The sequence below is a fragment of the Chelonia mydas genome, chromosome 21, assembly GCF_015237465.2.
Source record: "Chelonia mydas isolate rCheMyd1 chromosome 21, rCheMyd1.pri.v2, whole genome shotgun sequence".
NCBI classification, from domain to species: Eukaryota; Metazoa; Chordata; order Testudines; family Cheloniidae; genus Chelonia; species Chelonia mydas.
The window spans coordinates 18,140,123-18,157,423 of record NC_051261.2 but is presented as its reverse complement, the minus strand read 5'-3'; the positions used below and the strand labels follow the sequence as shown (position 1 = coordinate 18,157,423).

Below are 17,301 nucleotides of genomic sequence, written 5' to 3'. Positions count from 1 at the left end.
AACAGGCTTGTAGTTACCCGGATCACATTTTTTTCCTTTCTTAAAAATAGGAACTATGTTAGTAATTCTCCAATCATACGGTACAACACCTGAGTTTACAAATTCATTAAAAATTCTTGCTAATGGGCTTGCAATTTCATGTGCCAATTCCTTTAATATTCATGGATGAAGATTATCTGGGCCCCCGATTTAGTCCCATTAAGCTGTTCGAGTTTCGCTTCTACCTCAGATATGGTAATATCTACCTCCATATCCTCATTCCCATTTGTCATGCTACCATTATCCCGAAGATCCTCATTAGCCTTATTAAAGGCTGAGGCAAAGTATTTGTTTAGATATTGGGCCATGCCTAGATTATCCTTAACCTCCACTCCATCCTCAGTGTTTAGCAGTCCCACTTCTTTTTTCTTTGTTTTCTTCTTATTTATATGGCTATCGAACCTTTTACTATTGGTTTTAATTCCCTTTGCAAGGTCCAACTTTACTCTATTACAGGAGAGGGCTGGTGAGGTTCTGTGGTCTGTGTGGTGCAAGAGGTCAGACTAAATGATCACGATGCTCCCTTCAAGCCTATAAACTCTAGAACACTGATATGAAGCTGGGTTTTTTTATTAGACTGTTTGGCCTTCTCTGAGATGGGCTCCCATTTCAACATTGATGCATACGTGAAAATCAACTTTTCAGGAAGTTATGGGGAGAAAGGAACTTTACAAACTTGCGGTGGATCCTTGCACCAATTGAGAGAATCCAAAACTTGCTGTGGGATCCACAGCATCATGTCCATATTGTGAACCCACAAGGGGTTGTTAAGACAATGTAGATGCAGTCTCGCAAATAGAGTTACCAGACTGCATGAAGCAACATGGCCCAACAGGCAAAGACATGTTCTCACTGCTGACTGATCAGTTCTCACATGTTGTTTAACCTGGCTTGAGGCAGAAATACCTTTGCTGCTGTGGAATTTATGAGGGTCCCCCAAAATTCTATTCTTTGAGCTGGAGTTGCACAAGACTTGTCCTTGTTTATTCCGAGTCCCAGGCTGGTGATCAAGAGTATGATCAATATCCAATACTTATTTCTGGGGGGAGAGTTGGGAAGAATAATCCTGCACCAACCAATAATTGAGATATGGCTAAACTAAACTGTTCCTACATCTTAAACGCACTGCAACTACAGCCAGGCATTTTGTAAAAGTCATTGGGTCTGATGATCAGCCAACAGGGTGCACCCTGTACTGGTAATGCACGTTGCCCACTAGAAAAACACACATTTTTCTGATGTGCCAGATGAATGGAAATATGGAAATAAGCATCTTGTAGATTGGGAGCTGTGACCCAATCAAGAGGATCTAGGACAGAAGTGTGGAAGAGAGGGTTACAATGCAAAATCTGAACTGATGTACAAAAAAAAAAAAAAATGTATATTCCTCAGGTCTAATATTGGACGCCAGCCTGCTGATTTTGTAGGAATTAGAAATTATCAGTAATAGAATCCCTCCTCCCTTCCCAAGGGGAACCCAACTGAACCTGTTCCTGAAGTAGATTCTTGTGAGAGCGGTCCTGAAGAGGGACAGGAAAGGAGGTTGTGGGGTGGGGACATTCTTAAACTTGATAAAAGTGTCTTTTTGAATTATTTCCAGCACCATCGGTTGGTGGTGATATCCTTCCAGGCTTCCTGTAAGTAATGCAAATGGACCCCAAAAGTGGTAGAGAAAGATTGATTGACAGCTCTTGATGTAAGCATTAAATCAACTGCTTGGACAATGAGAATGTTTTAGTATTAGTTATTGAGGAGGTAGAAGAAAGTGTTCTTCTAGGAGGGCACTGCTTCTTCCTAGACTCTGCTAAGGATGATAAAATGGAGCAGTGAATGACTATAGCAATTGCCTCTGACAACAGGACTTCTTCCTCTAATACTGGAGCTTAAGAAGGCAGAACAGAGGACAGCACAGCTGCTACTGAAGCAACCCAAACACACAGTGCCGGACAATCGGACACCGTTGGCCCCAACGAACTTCAGGGTTCTCTCTTTATGAGACCCAACAGAGACTTGGGGTCATTTTAGAAGCAGATCTCTTTCAAGAGCAAGACAGTGGGGGACGTCTCCCTCTTTTTTTTTTTTTTTTGGAGCAGTTTTAGTTGTGGACTGATCCCTAAGCTCCTTTCGGAAAAAGCGTTTACTCTCATCTGCTTGAGCAGAGGTTGAGGCCACAGCAGAAGTCATTTGTGCTGACAATTGTCCCAGACTGGGAGGATCCTGACTCCCTTCAGGGTCTGAAGCAGGCCCAACTGATTTGTTTAAGAGAAAAAGTTTCAGCCTGTTTTCTGAGGGGCTAAGCGGCAGTTCTGTTTGTTTGTCTTTCCTCCACAGGACAGAAGCGACTTTGTCTGTACAAAGTGCAAGCTGGTCTCCATATTGGAAGAGAAGGTTCAAGGTCTGGAGAAACAAGCATCGACCCTGCATTACAGAAGAAAAACTGAACACATGTCAGGATATGCTTCTACGGACACAACGTTCTGAAGATTCAGAGCAGGCTGCACAGCGGGGACAGAAGGACGGTGAAGAAATTTGGCAGCACGTAACCTCCAGAAGAAGAAAGGGGAGCGTCCATGTTCCAGCAATGCAGATACAGGTAAGCAACCGTTTTCATGTTCTCTCCACAGGTACTAATGCAGAGGGTGGACTAGATGATACATTTGAGGGGAGGGAGCAGAAAGAGACTCCGCCTATTGGAAGGCATGAGATGCACTATCCTAGGGATGGGGGTTCCACGACCACCGCTCCCAAGAGAAGGATGTGGGTGGTGATGGTCGGGGACTCCCTCCTCGGGGGGACAGACTCATCTATCTGCTGCCCCGACCAGGAAAACCGAGAAGTCTACTGCTTGCCAGGAGCTAGGATTCACGATATGACGGAGAAACTGCCGAGACTCATCAAGCCCTCGGATCGCTACCCCTTCCTGCTTCTCCACGTGGGCACCGATGATATTGCCAAGAATGACCTTGAGCAGATCACGGCAGACTACAAGGCTCTGGGAAGAAGGATAAAGGAGTTTGAGGCACAAGTGGTGTTCTTGTCCATCCTCCCCGTGGAGGGAAAAGGCCTGGGTAGAGACCGTCGAATTGTGGAAGTCAACGAATGGCTACGCAGGTGGTGTCGGAGAGAAGGCTTTGGATTCTTTGACCATGGGATGGTGTTCCAAGAAGGATGAGTGCTAGGCAGAGACGGGCTCCATGCCTCATACTGAGAAAGCGGGATAATCAGCGATTTATCTCAAGTGCCTATATACAAATGCAAGAAGCCTGGGAAACAAGATGGGAGAACTGGAAGTCCTGGCACAGTCAAGGAATTATGATGTGACTGGAATAACAGAGACTTGGTGGGATAACTCACATGACTGGAGTACTGTCATGGATGGATATAAACTGTTCAGAAAGGACACGCAAGGCAGAAAAGGTGAGGGAGTTGCACTGCATGTAAGAGAGCCGTATGAGTGCTCAGAGCTCCGGTACGAAACTGCAGAAAAACCTGAGAGTCTCTGGGTTAAGTTTAGAAGCGTGAGCAACAAGGGCGATGTCGTGGTGGCAGTCTGCTATAGACCACTGGACCAGGGGGACGAGGTGGACGAGGCTTTCTTCCAGCAACTAACAGAAGTTACTAGATCGCAGGCCCCGGTTCTCATGGGAGACTTCAATCACCCTGATATCTGCTGGGAGAGCAATACAGCCATGCACAGACAATCCAGGAAGTTTTTGGAAAATGTAGGGGACAATTTCCTGGTGCAAGTGCTGGAGGAACCAACTAGGGGCAGAGCTCTTCTTGACCTGCTGCTAACAAACTGGGAAGAATTAGTAGGGGAAGCAAAAGTGGATGGAACCTGGGAGGCAGTGACCATTAGACAGTAAAGTTCAGGATCCTGACACAAGGAAGAAAGGAGAGCAGCAGAATACGGACCCTGGACTTCAGAAAAGCAGACTTTGACTCCCTCAGGGAACTGATGGGCAGGATCCCCTGGGAGAATAACATGAGGGGGAAAGGAGTCATAGAATATCAGGGTTGGAAGGGACCTCAGGAGGTCATCTAGTCCAACCCCCTGCTCAAAGCAGGACCAATCCCCAATTAAATCATCCCAGCCAGGGTCAGGTCAAGCCTGACCTTAAAAACTTCTAATGAAGGAGATTCCAGCACCTCCCTAGGTAACGCATTCCACTGTTTCACCACCCTCCTAGTGAAAAAGTTTTTCCTAATATCCAACCTAAATCTCTCCCACTGCAACTTGAGACCATTACTCCTTGTTCTGTCATCTACTACCACTGAGAACAGTCTAGATCCATCCTCTTTGGAACCCCCTTTCAGGTAGCTGAAAGCAGCTATCAAATCCCCCCATATTCTTCTCTTCCGTAGACTAAACATCCCCAGTTCCCTCAGCCTCTCCTCATAACTCATGTGTTCCAGTCCCCTAATCATTTTTGTTGCCCTCCGCTGGACTCTTTCCAATTTTTCCACATCCTTCTTGTAGTGTGGGGCCCAAAACTGGACACAGTACTCCAGATGAGGCCTCACAAGTGTCGAATAGAGGGGAACGATCACGTCCCTTGATCTGCTGGCAATGCACTTACTTATACAGCCCAAAATGCCATTGGCCTTCCTGGCAACAAGGGCACACTGTTGACTCATATCCAGCTTCTCATCCACTGTAACCCCTAGGTCCTTTTCTGCAGAACTGCTGCTGAGCTATTCAGTCCCTAGTCAGTAGCGGTGCATTGGATTCTTCCGTCCTAAGTGCAGGACTCTGCACTTGTCCTTGTTGAACCTCATCAGATTTCTTTTGGACCAATCCTCCAATTTGTCTAGGTCCCTCTGTATCCTATCCCTACCCTCCAGCGTATCTACCTCTCCTCCCAGTTTAGTGTCATCTGCAAACTTGCTGAGGGTGCAATCCACACCATCCTCCAGATCATTTATGAAGATATTGAACAAAACCGGCCCCAGGACCGACCCTTGGGGCACTCCACTTGATACCGGCTGCCAACTAGGCATGGAGTCCAGGTGAGCTGGCTGTATTTTAAAGAAACCTTATTGAGACTGCAAGAACGAACAATCCCGATGTGCAGAAAGAATAGTAAATATGGCAGGCGACCAGCTTGGCTTAACAGTGAAATCCTTGCTGATCTTAAACACAAAAAAAGAAGCTTACAAGAAGTGGAAGATCGGACAAATGACCAGGGAGGAGTATAAATATATTGCTCGGGCATGCAGGAGTGAAATCAGGAAGGCCAAATCACACCTGGAGTTGCAGCCAGCAAGAGATGTTAAGAGTAACAAGAAAGGTTTCTTCAGGTATGTTAGCAAGAAGAAGAAAGTCAAGGAAAGCGTGGGCTCCTTTCTGAATGAGGGAGGCAACCTAGTGACAGAGGATGTGGAAAAAGCTAATGTACTCAATGCTTTTTTTGCCTCTGTTTTCACTAACAAGGTCAGCCCCCAGACTGCTGCACTGGGCTGCACAGCATGGGGAGGAGGTGACCAGCCCTCTGTGGAGAAAGAAGTGGTTCGGAACCATTTAGAAAAGCTGGACGAGCACAAGTCCATGGGGCCAGATGCGCTGCATCTGACAGTGCTAAAGGAGTTGGCGGATGTGATTGCAGAGCCATTGGCCATTATCTTTGAAAACTCATGGCGATAGGGGGAGATCCCGGATGACTGGAAAAAGGCTAATGTAGTGCCTATCTTTAAAAAAGGGAAGGAGGAGGATCCGGGGAATGAGTTACCTAGGGAGGTGGTGGAATTTCCTTCCTTTGAGGTTTTTACGGTCAGGTTTGACAAAGCCCTGGCTGGGATGATTTAGTTGGGGACTGGTCCTGCTTTGAGCCGGCGGTTGGATTAGATGACCTCCTGAAATCCCTTCCGACCCTGATACTCTATGATTCTATGAAAAGGATCTGGGGATTACAGTGGACGAGAAGCTGGATATGAGTCAACTGTGTACCCTTGTTGCCAAGAAGGCTAACGGCATATTGGGCTGCATTAGTAGGAGAATTGTCAGCAGATCGAGGGAAGTGATTATTCTCCTCTATTCGGCACTGGTGAGGCCACATCTTGAGTATTGCATCCAGTTTTGGGCTCCCCACTACAGAAAGGATGTGGACAAATTGGAGAGAGTCCAGCGGACGGCAATGAAAACAGTTAGGGGGCTGGGGCACGTGACTCATGAGGAGAGGCTGAGGGAACTGGGCTTATTTAGTCTGCAGAAGAGAAGAGTGAAGGGGGATTTGATAGCAGCCTTCAACTACCTGAAGGGGAGCTCCAAAGAGGATGGAGCTAGGCTGTTCTCAGTGGCGGCAGATGACAGAACAAGGAGCAATGGTCTCAAGTTGCAGTGTGGGAGGTCTAGGTTGGATATTAGGAAACACTATTTCATTAGGAGGGTGGTGAAGCACTGGAATGGGTTACCTAGGGAGGTGGTGGAATCTCCCTCCTTCGAGGTTTTTAAGACCTGGCTTGACAAAGCCCTGGCTGGGATGATTTAGTTGGCGTTGGTCCTGCTTTGAGCAGGGGGTTGGACTAGATGACCTCCTGAGGTCTCTTCCAATCCTAATCTTCTGTAATTCTATGATTCTTTGGATTGAGTCTGGTAAGGGACTTCCAATCCTTACATTTTCCCTAACATTTCCTTCACCCACACAATAAAGACTATTAGAGGAAGTTTCATTAAGGCTCATAGCAGCCCCAAATGACAAAAAGTTTAAAACCCTCAGGAATTTTAAGCACTGGAAAAACAAAACAAAAACAAAAAACCTATTAAGGAAACGATGATGTAACCTAACTACCACAAACTAAGCTACTTACAGATAAACTAATATGGGAGTGGCCAAGATGGGACATGGCCAACCAGCTCCATCTCACAGCTTAAAGCAGTGAAAGGAACCGAGGCTTGGTTGGACGCTCTGCTCCCTTTTATACCTTCAAGAGAAGAGGGAGCTTGAGACTACGCAGGGAGTGGGTGCAACCAACAGACACTGCTGGCTAAAGCATTCCAATCTCTAGCACATGGAGCATATGCATGTTAGACATGGATCACGTATAGATAAGCAATCAAAGAAGGCAGCAAAACTTTTCCAAGGGCTACTTCTGATAGAAGAAATTAGTCTTTTTAGATTGAAAAACATACAAATAAGATCAATAAAATAACAAGAACTTTAACATCCAATGCACATGCTTCTCAAAGAAAATCTGTGTGTTAGCAATCGCTGCATTAAAATTAGGCTGCTCTTTCAAGAAATATAATTTGGAAGCTGTCAACTTCTAAGATGCACGTGTCATTTTAAAAGTCTGCTCATATATAATTTTAGTCCCCCAAGACTGCAATACCATTTCCCTTTGTCAAAACTGTGCCAGTCACACATACAGCAGGAATACACTGTAATACAGAATTACAATAGGTTTCTTTAAACTGAAAAATCATTCAACACAAGACTTGTATTCTGTAAAACCATGAAATGGAAGTATGCACTCAGAGAGCAAATCAAGACTTACCTCTTCTTCTGGCCTAAGCTTAATTTTCCCATCTCTAACTGGAAAGCCACTGCCAAACTCCTTTGAAGCAATATCAGCCCCATATTCCACTGTGACATCCTCTTCAATGGTGCTCACAAGTCGCCAAAACTCTTTTTCAACCAGCTCTGTGGGAACCATCTGGGTATGAAACATGAGAAAGAGAAAATATAAGCCCACACAGAAGGTTGCACTTCTCACAGTGCTTATGGATGTAGAGTAACCAAAGGTACCAAACACATGAGATATACAGAAGTAGTAAATTCAAGGAGGAAGTTCACAAGCTTAAAATATTTTCCCATCATGTCACAGGGTCTTTAACTAGAGTCAGAAACAAACCTGAGTACCATTGGTTACACCAGGTGTTCACACTCTCTCTTTCTTCTCTCCCACCTCACCCTCTCAGTTAACAGTTACTTTCTCAACTTCATAGTGGAAGTTACTTATTAGTGCAATTATATAAAACTAAACCAACACAGCAAAATGTTGGTATTGTAAAGCTCAAAAAACTACATCAAATGTTGCCTTTTGCCTTCAGTAATGAGTGACATTTGGGGCAGGAGTTTAAGGAGGAACATATTTTTGGATGGTGGCGGAAACCAGAAATGTGTGGGACAGAAACCAAAATACTAACAAAGAACAGAAGCCTTTACAAATTAACATAATATTTAAATAAGAGCTTTCCCACTTGGATTTGTTCACATTCAAAACTCAGGATTCTTCACCACTCCAAGTTTAATACTTTAATAAGGACAAAAACTGAAATCTGTATTATAGCATAGTAAGCACATGAACATACATGTACTGGCATGTTAAAATAGTCTGACTTGAATGCATCAGCCATTTCTCCAAATGTGCGAAGTGTGTAGTCTCTTGCTGCTTGTTCAAAACCAAATGCTTCCTGTGGTTTATTACACTCCTGCAATTAAAATATGGTTATTTCTACCAATAGTTAAAAATAAGACATTTTGCACTTTAGTGCTTTTCAAACATAGACTTTAAAGTACTTTACAAAGATGGATCAGTATTATCCCCATTTTACAAACAGGGGAAAACTGGGGCACTTGATTGAAATGACTCACCCAGGATCACACTGGTAGCCATTGGAAGAGTCAGAAATAGAACCCATCGTGCCTATCAGCTCTGAGTTTAATCCACCACACCACAACAATATTTGTTTGTGACTCAGCATGAATCACTGGTGAGATCAGCATAGCTAGATTACAGCAAATTCTGCTTCCTCTGCTATAGCAAAGCAGAAAACACCACAAAACTTGTCTACGTTGAAAACCTCAATGACATAGTGGTAAAATTTAATTATGTAAAAAGCTATCTAAAAGCCAAAGCATCCTTTCTCAGTGGTTTTAATACTACTAAAGTAGATCAAATTTGGGGCCCAGCATATGTTGTAATGTCTAACAATCTGAAATGTACCCAGTCCTTGTTTCAGTTTCATCTTCTACCACCCATTTTACAGGACTATTTTCATCATAATAAATTGCAGTTCTGAAGTTCTGATCATTAGAAGCCAGGAGAGAACAGAAACACATTTCAGCCTGATTTCTCAGTTTACCTGAGCCAGACACTGGGGACACCTCCAGTCCCCTTTGGGAACATCATGAAGGGGTGGAATTAAACAAAAAGTATGGTAACTGTCATCACAGCCATCACACAACAGGAGACGGTCTTCATCATTACCACTGCCACATAAGAGACATACATACAAATCCACCTGTAACAAGAAATTACCAAAGTGGGAATTTAAGTGCTTTAAGCAGTTCATGGCAAGAGATCATTTTGGTAACTAAGTCATTTGTCACATTTACCCGTGTTTATTTTTATTTTCTTTCCATAAAAGATCAGAGACAGCGAATATTAACTTTGTTCTCCTTTGTGGTAGAAAGTATCAGAGGGGTAGCCGTGTTAGTCTGTATCCACAAAAACAACAAGGAGTCCAGTGGCACCTTAAAGACTAACAGATTTATTTGGGCATAAGCTTTTGTGGGTAAAAAACCCACTTCTTCAGATGTGATGCACATGTGATGTGCATCTGATGAAGTGAGCTGTAGCTCACGAAAGCTTATGCTCAAATAAATTGGTTAGTCTCTAAGGTGCCACAAGTACTCCTTTTCTTTTTATAAATCCCTTTGAAATTAAGAAATCACCACCAAAAGTGTTGAAGCCTGACCAATCTGTTTTGCTAAATAAAGAGACTCAATTTTGTTCTTAGTACTGCTCTTTACTTTCAGACTGGTCTGTGCGTAGACACTTCAACATCCTGAGGCCAACTGCCTGGAGCAGCCATCAGAAAACAGGGGAATTCTGGTTATGGGAGCATCCCCCTTCTTCCTCAGAGTTAGTGGACTGTACCCGAGCCCTTCACCAGGAAGGCACCAGCTTTCTAAGCAGATCCATTTGCTTTTGGAGGGGGCAGGCCTTCAGTGCTGTGTCATGAGAGCTCCACCCACATCATCTAGGAGATCCACAGAAGGGGGAGCAGGTACTCCGAAGATTCGCAGGGGCACCTGAGGGAGAGTAGGGGGGAGTTTTTTGGAGGTAGAGGAAGGAGAGCAATGAAGTCTGGTGAACAGAAGCAGGAACTTAGATAGTGGTAGGAAAAAAATGTTACTATTTAAGGCCTTGCTTAAACAGGGGACAACAGCAGTACTGCTGCAAGACAATTGAGAACAGAATAGGACTCCCAGGGCCCTTTATTTTGTGCCTCTAGGGTCTGGTGCAATCCTGTCTTCCAGTAACTGCGCATTCCTCCCCCTCCTGCCTAGTAAAAGGGTATGTGTGTGAGAAGGATCCAGGCAGCGGGAAGGACTGAAAGGGCCTGTATATTGTCTTCTCCACAAGTAAAAGTCTCCCTTTCCTTTGCTTTTTAGGAGAAGTATCTGCTATGTTGAACCAAGTAGAGCATCTGAGTTAGAGTTCAAACAGTGGAATAAGAGGTGGGTCTGCTAGAAAGCTGGGTGCCAAAACTCTTATTACATCTCCTTTCTAACTGATACATCTACCAAGGGAAAGATCAGCAGATCAACCCATATCCAGAGCGAGGAAGCCCTGAGAAGAACCACATTTCTTTTGACTGTTCTATTAGAGTTGCTATTTTAAGGCAGTACGGTAGGGAAGGATAGAAATTATTTCAGTTGAAACAGGGTGAAATGAAATTACTTTGTTATTTCCTGCTTATGACATGAAATCCTGATGGTACCTATGTCGAGGAATTCAGGAAACTCCCATTCCCACTACCTATGCTATATACTACATGCCCAGCTCTAATCCAGGACTGCTTGCAATTAAGAATTAAGTGCCAGAAGGGCAGGGAGTACTCACTGCATTAGTGCTTTTTTTAGAGCGCCCTTTTGATTTCTCTCTCTCCAAGTCTCTTTGTTCTCTTTTCTCGGCAGGTTCTCGTTTCACTGTGCCAGGCATTTCCTTCTCTGATACAGGAAAAGAAAATTAGACTATTACTGGGTTTAACAAATATTTCACAGCATAAGCAGTATTTGAAGCATGTGTTATCATATGATTATATACATTTGAAGGGGATCTTTTTATGAGTGAATCTGTTCCTATTGAGATATGGCTACTGCAGTGGCTATGCTCGTCTTTAGGTCTCTGTGCAAAGACTGACAATGGTGCCAGATTTTGTGGGGGTTGTGTAATATGGACACAAAGGACACCAAACATATTTTCATGTAACTTTAGGCAGCACTTGAACTCCTACCTGGAAAGCCTGGTATTATCAGGATAAAACAAGCATGGGATCATAAACAGATGCAGGCCGCTCTAAACATATGGTTTATTTAGCATTGATATTTTAAATAGTTTTTTTTTTTTTTTGGGGGGTCACTGAAGACTTGAATGAAATTTCAGGTTCATAGACGTGGTTGGATTATTCTTTAATGGGACATTTCACTGGGGCAGAAAACACTATAATGTCCTGTGATGATTTTCATACTTTATTTACTTGCAATGGCAACTGCCCCAAGATAATATCACAAAAAACTAAACAGGTACCAAAAGGAGTCTCTGAGAAAGGAAGCTCTTCATATTGCTTTCTAACAACCCCACCCCCACCTCCATACATCTGCTCAAGCAGCACAATGTCAGACTAAGGGAAAGCTGCCATAAGCAGCAGGGTCACATTCATATTTTGTTTCATCCCCCATTGACCCACTTACCGTTTGCAGGTGTACATCCCATTCTGCGCCTCAAATTATGAGTTTTGGCTTCTGGGGTTTCATCTGACTCCATTTTAATATTAGTAGCCTTAAAAATAAATGGTCATATTCAGTAATTGAACATGATATTCAGAACCGAAGAGTTGAGGTTTGCGTGTTATATTTGTAACCAAGATACTCTTCATTACAAACTACATTGTTCAGAGGTAAAGACGACTTACTTACCTATAGCTGAAATAGATCAGTACAGACCCACACTCTCAACATATACCCGCCCACTCGAAAGACCAGAACCTTCTGAAAAACTGACCCTTGGAGACCATGTGGCCTCTGCCAAAAGCTGTGTAATGCTCCGTTGAAAGGCCACCTGAAGGGCCCTCATCATCAGTTCCTTCCACCTCCTCAACGGCTGTTTAGGCTCTGAATAAGTGGGGATGAAGGGTGTGGAGCATTCATCTGAATCAATAACCTATCTGAAATACTTATGCTACAAGCAAGTAACTCTTCTTAGTCCTTCCAGTACTATCACTACATATCTCCACTCTTGGGAGGATCAAGAAAGCTAACATCTAAAAGACTGAAGGACCGCTCTACTGAAACAGGCCTCCAACCTCACACCACATCAAGAAAGCAATGCTGCATGGAAAGGTGGACTAAGCGCCAAGTAAAAGCTCTGCAAATCTCCACAAAGGTAAGCTCAGCAGGAAGTATTGCCCAGCAGGGTCTGAGTGGCGGCCCCTCACAGCCCACTCACTGACCAATACCAATATATAAACCAGGAATTCATGATGGGGAGCTGTCTTGAGTGACAACACAGCTGCCTGATTCTACTCCAGACCTGCTTGCGATAGTCCCTAAACTCTGGCTTCTGACCCTGGTTTGTCCTAGACTTCATTATTCAACTGCAGTCTGTAATCTGGCACTGACCCAGACTTCCTGGTATCCTGACCCAGTTTGACATTTTGATTGAAAAACTAAACAATATAAAATTAACATGGCATATACTAAATGGATTAAAAGATGGGTAATCGATCAGTCTCAAAGTGTAATTGTAAATGAGAAAACATCATTAAACAGATGTGTTTCTAGTTTTTCCCTGTAGGGATCAGTCCTTTGCCCTATATTATTTAACTTTTTTATCAATGAGCTGGAAGAAAACATGAAATCACCACTGATAAAGTTTACAGATGACCCTAAAATTTGAGGAATGATAAATAATGAAAAGGACAAGTCACTAATACAGAGCAAGCTGGATCACTTTGTAAGCTGGGCACAAGCAAACAATGTGTGTTTTAATATGGCTAAATGTAAATAAATACATCTAGGAACAAGGAATGTAGGCCACACTTACAGCATGGGGGACTCTATCCTGGGAAGCAGTGACTCTGAAAAAGGTTGGAGTATTGTGGTACATAATCAGCTGAACATGAGCTCCCAATGTGATGTTGTACCCAAAAAGGCTAATGTGATCCTTGGATACCTGAAGAGGGGAATCCCAAGTATCAGTACAGAGGTTATTTTCCCTCTGTATTTGGCACTGATGTAACTGCTGCTAGAATACTGTGTCCAATTCTGGTGTCCACAATTAAAGAAGGATGTGGATAAACTGGAGAGACTTCAAAGAAGAGCCATGAGAGCAATTAAAGGATTTGAAAACATGCTTTATAGTGATAAGCTAAATAGATTGAACTCCTTGAGTCTAACAAAGAGAAAGTTAAGGCGTGACTTGATTACAGTCTAAGTACCTACCTTGGGAACAAATATTTAATTAATGGGCTCTTCAAGCTAGCGGAGAAAGACAGAACACAATCCAATGGCTGAAAGGTAAAACTAGACAAATTCAGACTGGAATTATGGTGTACATTTTTAACACTATAAATTAACCACTGGAACAATTTAAAAAGGGTTGTGGTAGATTCTCCATCAATGACAACTTTTAAATCAATATTGGATGTTTTTCTAAAAGATCTGTTCTAAGAATTATTTTGGGGAAGTTCTGTGCCTGTGTCATACAGATCAGACTAGATAATCACAATTGTCCCTTCTGGTCTTAGAATCCATAAATAGAAACTCTAAAATCTCATTTTAAAAGGTATGTTTTCCAGACCTTGAAAAAAAATTTGTAGCTGTTCTCTAAAAAAAGAACAGGAGTACTTGAATCTGGGGGGAATCTTTTTATAACTATAAACATCAAAACTACATGTTGCATTTCAGTCTGGTCACATCAATATGGTTTTCTCCCAGGTTTAAACCAAATTTCCTGCAGTGATTCAACCATTATCAGAAAATTGCTGAGAAATGAAAAGACATGGTTGCCTTGACTTCTTAGTTGTGCTTCCACTGCCACAAGCGCTTGGTAATGACCACTGGTGCAGTACACAGGCCAAAAGGTAAAACTAACTGCAATAATCTTCACAGATGCAGAAATGGAAATACCTGATGAGCGCCTAATGGATATGTGGACGTAACCAAGGTTTTAAGGAAGTTGTGGCTGAGGCCAAGGTAATCATCTTGAAATTAAATTGGCAAATGAACTTTTTGTGAGCCCTTAAAGTCCATAAAGGAATGAAAACTTTCAGCTCTTTTTGGAATAGATATACCTCTCCCTTTCCACTTCTTTTGCTCCAGACTTGAAGAAGGGGGTCAACCTTTTTTCTCACTAGTTTATCACGAGAGAATTCCAAGAGTGGGGATCTGATAACTCTTGGAAATGGAAGATCTGTATTTATAAATTTCATAGGAGTCTCATCTTGTGATATTCCCATACTCACATATTTTACAATCCTTCTGCAACACAAGCTCATAGAGCTAGTATTGTAATTATTTACAAATCAGTCTATACATCTTCCATAAACTTCTCGTGTGTGCCCCACTACTGCAATATCTCTTCAACTCTCGAGTACACACAATTTAATATTACCTAACAGTTTCTATTATGATCAGTTTTAGAAGCAACTTAAAACAGGAAGAAACTTCAACATTATGCAATACACAATTCAATGGTTGGTATCCATCTCAGGTTTTCTTTTTTTCTTTGTTTAAAGTTTAAGCAAAAATGGTTTAGCCATTTTCAAGAATGAGGTTGCTGAAAAAATAGGTATATCTCAATGATTATGAAAAAAAAGTTTAAAGTCTGAATGCATGTTCTAATATACCCGTGGGTAAAAGTAAGAAGAAGAAATTTGGCAAGGGAATAAATCCTGAGGCTAGAGGTATGTCTTTTGCTGTCCCAAGTAAATCCACCCAGATTTGAGCAGGGTGTAAACCAAGGAAAATTGTTATTTGCACATGCACTTATTTACTCGCTCATATTGCTCAACTGGCACACAGCCAGAGAGCCAGACAGGACAGATATAGGCAAAACTAATTTTCCTACTTCTGCTCCTCCCCTAAAAATATCCACTGGCCTATAGGAAGGTGCACAGGGCTAGACCATGTACTTCAGTCTCACTTCTTCCAAAGAATGGTAATAATTCTGTGCACTTCAAAACCCTGATTATTGTGCAAGGCCTCGTACTATCAATCATAAGATGCAGGCAAGCATCAGTCTGGTCCCTTCTAATTGCATTTTACAGATAAGATAAATTAATCCTGGCATTGGTTAATTCCTCAGTACTTTACCTACTAAATTTAGTTTTTTATTTCCTTTAACCTAGCTTTTTGAAAAAGCTTTACATACAAAAATCTGTGTTAGAAATGTCATTACAGTTGCAAAATCAAGCTTTGCAAAGTTAGAAAATGGAAGAATTAAGGTTGCCTTGTGAGATTTTAATTCTACCCCCTTCTGGGTACACACGATACAGAGTAAAATTTTCAAAAGCACTTAAATAATGCAAGAGCCTATATGCTGTTTTAAAAAGGGATTTAGGTTCCTAATCCCTTTTGGAAATGGGACTTCAGTGCTTCTGAAAATGTTGTACATGATTGCATACTATATTTTCCCCAAAGTACTTCTGCCTCCTTTAGGGCCCAGGATAGATGATGCTCTATCTTCAGTGCGTGGCCTCATTTTATTTACTGAAAATCATCCAAAACCTGTACGGAACATGGAATTAAATTTCCTAATCAGACTTTAATCACAGATCACTACAGAATCTGATTGACTTATATATAGTAATGAATTTATTTTAAACACTCCCCTCTGAGATAGCAGAGTATTATCCCCATTTTTATAGATAGGGAACTTCTGCATAGAGAGATTAAGGCCATAATTTGCAAAAATATCCACTAATTTTAAGTGGATCAACAACTAGGCACATAAATTGAGACATCCATGCCCTGATTTTTCTGAGTACTTAGCATTTTTATAGCATTTTGTATGTTCAAAGCACTGTACAAATATTACCCAATATTATATACCACCTCTGTGAGGTAGAAAAGTATTACCACCCTAATTTTACAGGTGGAAAAAGTGAGACAAAAGGCAGAATGACTTGCTCAAAGCTACCCACTGAATCAGTGACAGAGCCAGAACTGTAACTCAGGACTTCCTGGGTACGTCTACACTGCAATTAGACACCTCTACCTGGCCCATGCCTGCTGACTCAAGGTTGTAGGGCTCAGGTTAATTGCGGTGTAGACCAATCAGGCTCAGGCTGCAGCCTGAGCTCTGGGACCCTCCCACCTTACAGGCTTCAAGCATCAAACTATCCTCTCTTCCTGCAGTTCCCTGACTTATTCACTGGCCAACTTCTAGCAAGAAGTCTCATTCACTACACAACCCCAGTTAATCCCCTGATACAGTCCATCCCATGCAGTGAATGTAGCAAAACTTCTGTGTAAAAACAGTAGTATGTGATCATATTATCTATGCATATTTACATGGGGGCAGAATTAAGTGTCTACTGGCAACTTGAATTCTGGCCTTCAGTAGCTTTTGAGTGCTTCATTTTGAAAGCTAAATATTCTTATAAATGTTGTTGTTTTTTTTTAAAGTGGGAGTGAAATTTGTGTCTGCCATATTAAAAATCTGGATTTATTCCCATTGTTTAACCTTTCGGTAGGACACAGTGCCTTTCTCAATAACAACAGTCTCCTGGTTCCCAGCCCAAAGCACTTTATCTGAGCCAAAGGTAGTATGATGGAGGAGGGGGAAGAAACAGCAGCAAAAGTATCATTTTTTTTCGCATTTCATTCAGGAGGTTTAGTTCTGTGGGCATAGGTGCTGGAAATGAGGGGGAGGAGGAGGAAGGAGGGTGCTGCCACACCCCCTGGCTTGAAGTTATTTCTATTATATACAGGGTTTATAGTTTGGTTCAATGGCTCTCAGCACCACCACTATAAAAATTGTTCCATCGCCTGTCTGTGAGGCATGCTGAAGGCAGGATTCCAGGGTTGTGCACATGCAGTGCTCATGCAATGTTGAGCGTTTTGGTCACCAAGCCAGACAGAAGCTGCAGTGAGCATAGACAGAGGGGAAACTGCAATTTTGTGTACCTTATAACTTGACTCAATCTCAATGGATTTTCATGGGGACAAAAGGCATTTCCCTGATACTAGGGCTTTTCCCCTGCTAAATTTCAAAGTCCTTCTGCAAACCATGAAGGAACTAGCGGTCTCC

General features: G+C 42.4%; 1 protein-coding gene across 19 annotated transcripts in view; it reads right to left on the bottom strand.

Moving 5' to 3' along the window:
- KDM5B (lysine demethylase 5B) overlaps positions 1 to 17,301 on the bottom strand; it is a 183,698-nt gene that overhangs the window by 101,269 nt on the left and 65,128 nt on the right. For all 19 annotated transcript variants that reach the window (XR_005223286.2, XM_043533827.1, XM_037885142.2 and 16 more), the window contains 5 exons: positions 11,742 to 11,829; positions 10,891 to 10,997; positions 9,125 to 9,283; positions 8,351 to 8,470; positions 7,534 to 7,692 (listed from right to left, as the gene is read on the bottom strand). Coding sequence is in view for 18 of the 19 variants with exons in the window: in XM_043533827.1 (XP_043389762.1) it covers positions 7,534 to 7,692; positions 8,351 to 8,470; positions 9,125 to 9,283; positions 10,891 to 10,997; positions 11,742 to 11,829 (633 nt within the window). In the remaining variant the exon portion in view is untranslated. The remainder of the gene's footprint in view (positions 1 to 7,533; positions 7,693 to 8,350; positions 8,471 to 9,124; positions 9,284 to 10,890; positions 10,998 to 11,741; positions 11,830 to 17,301) is intronic.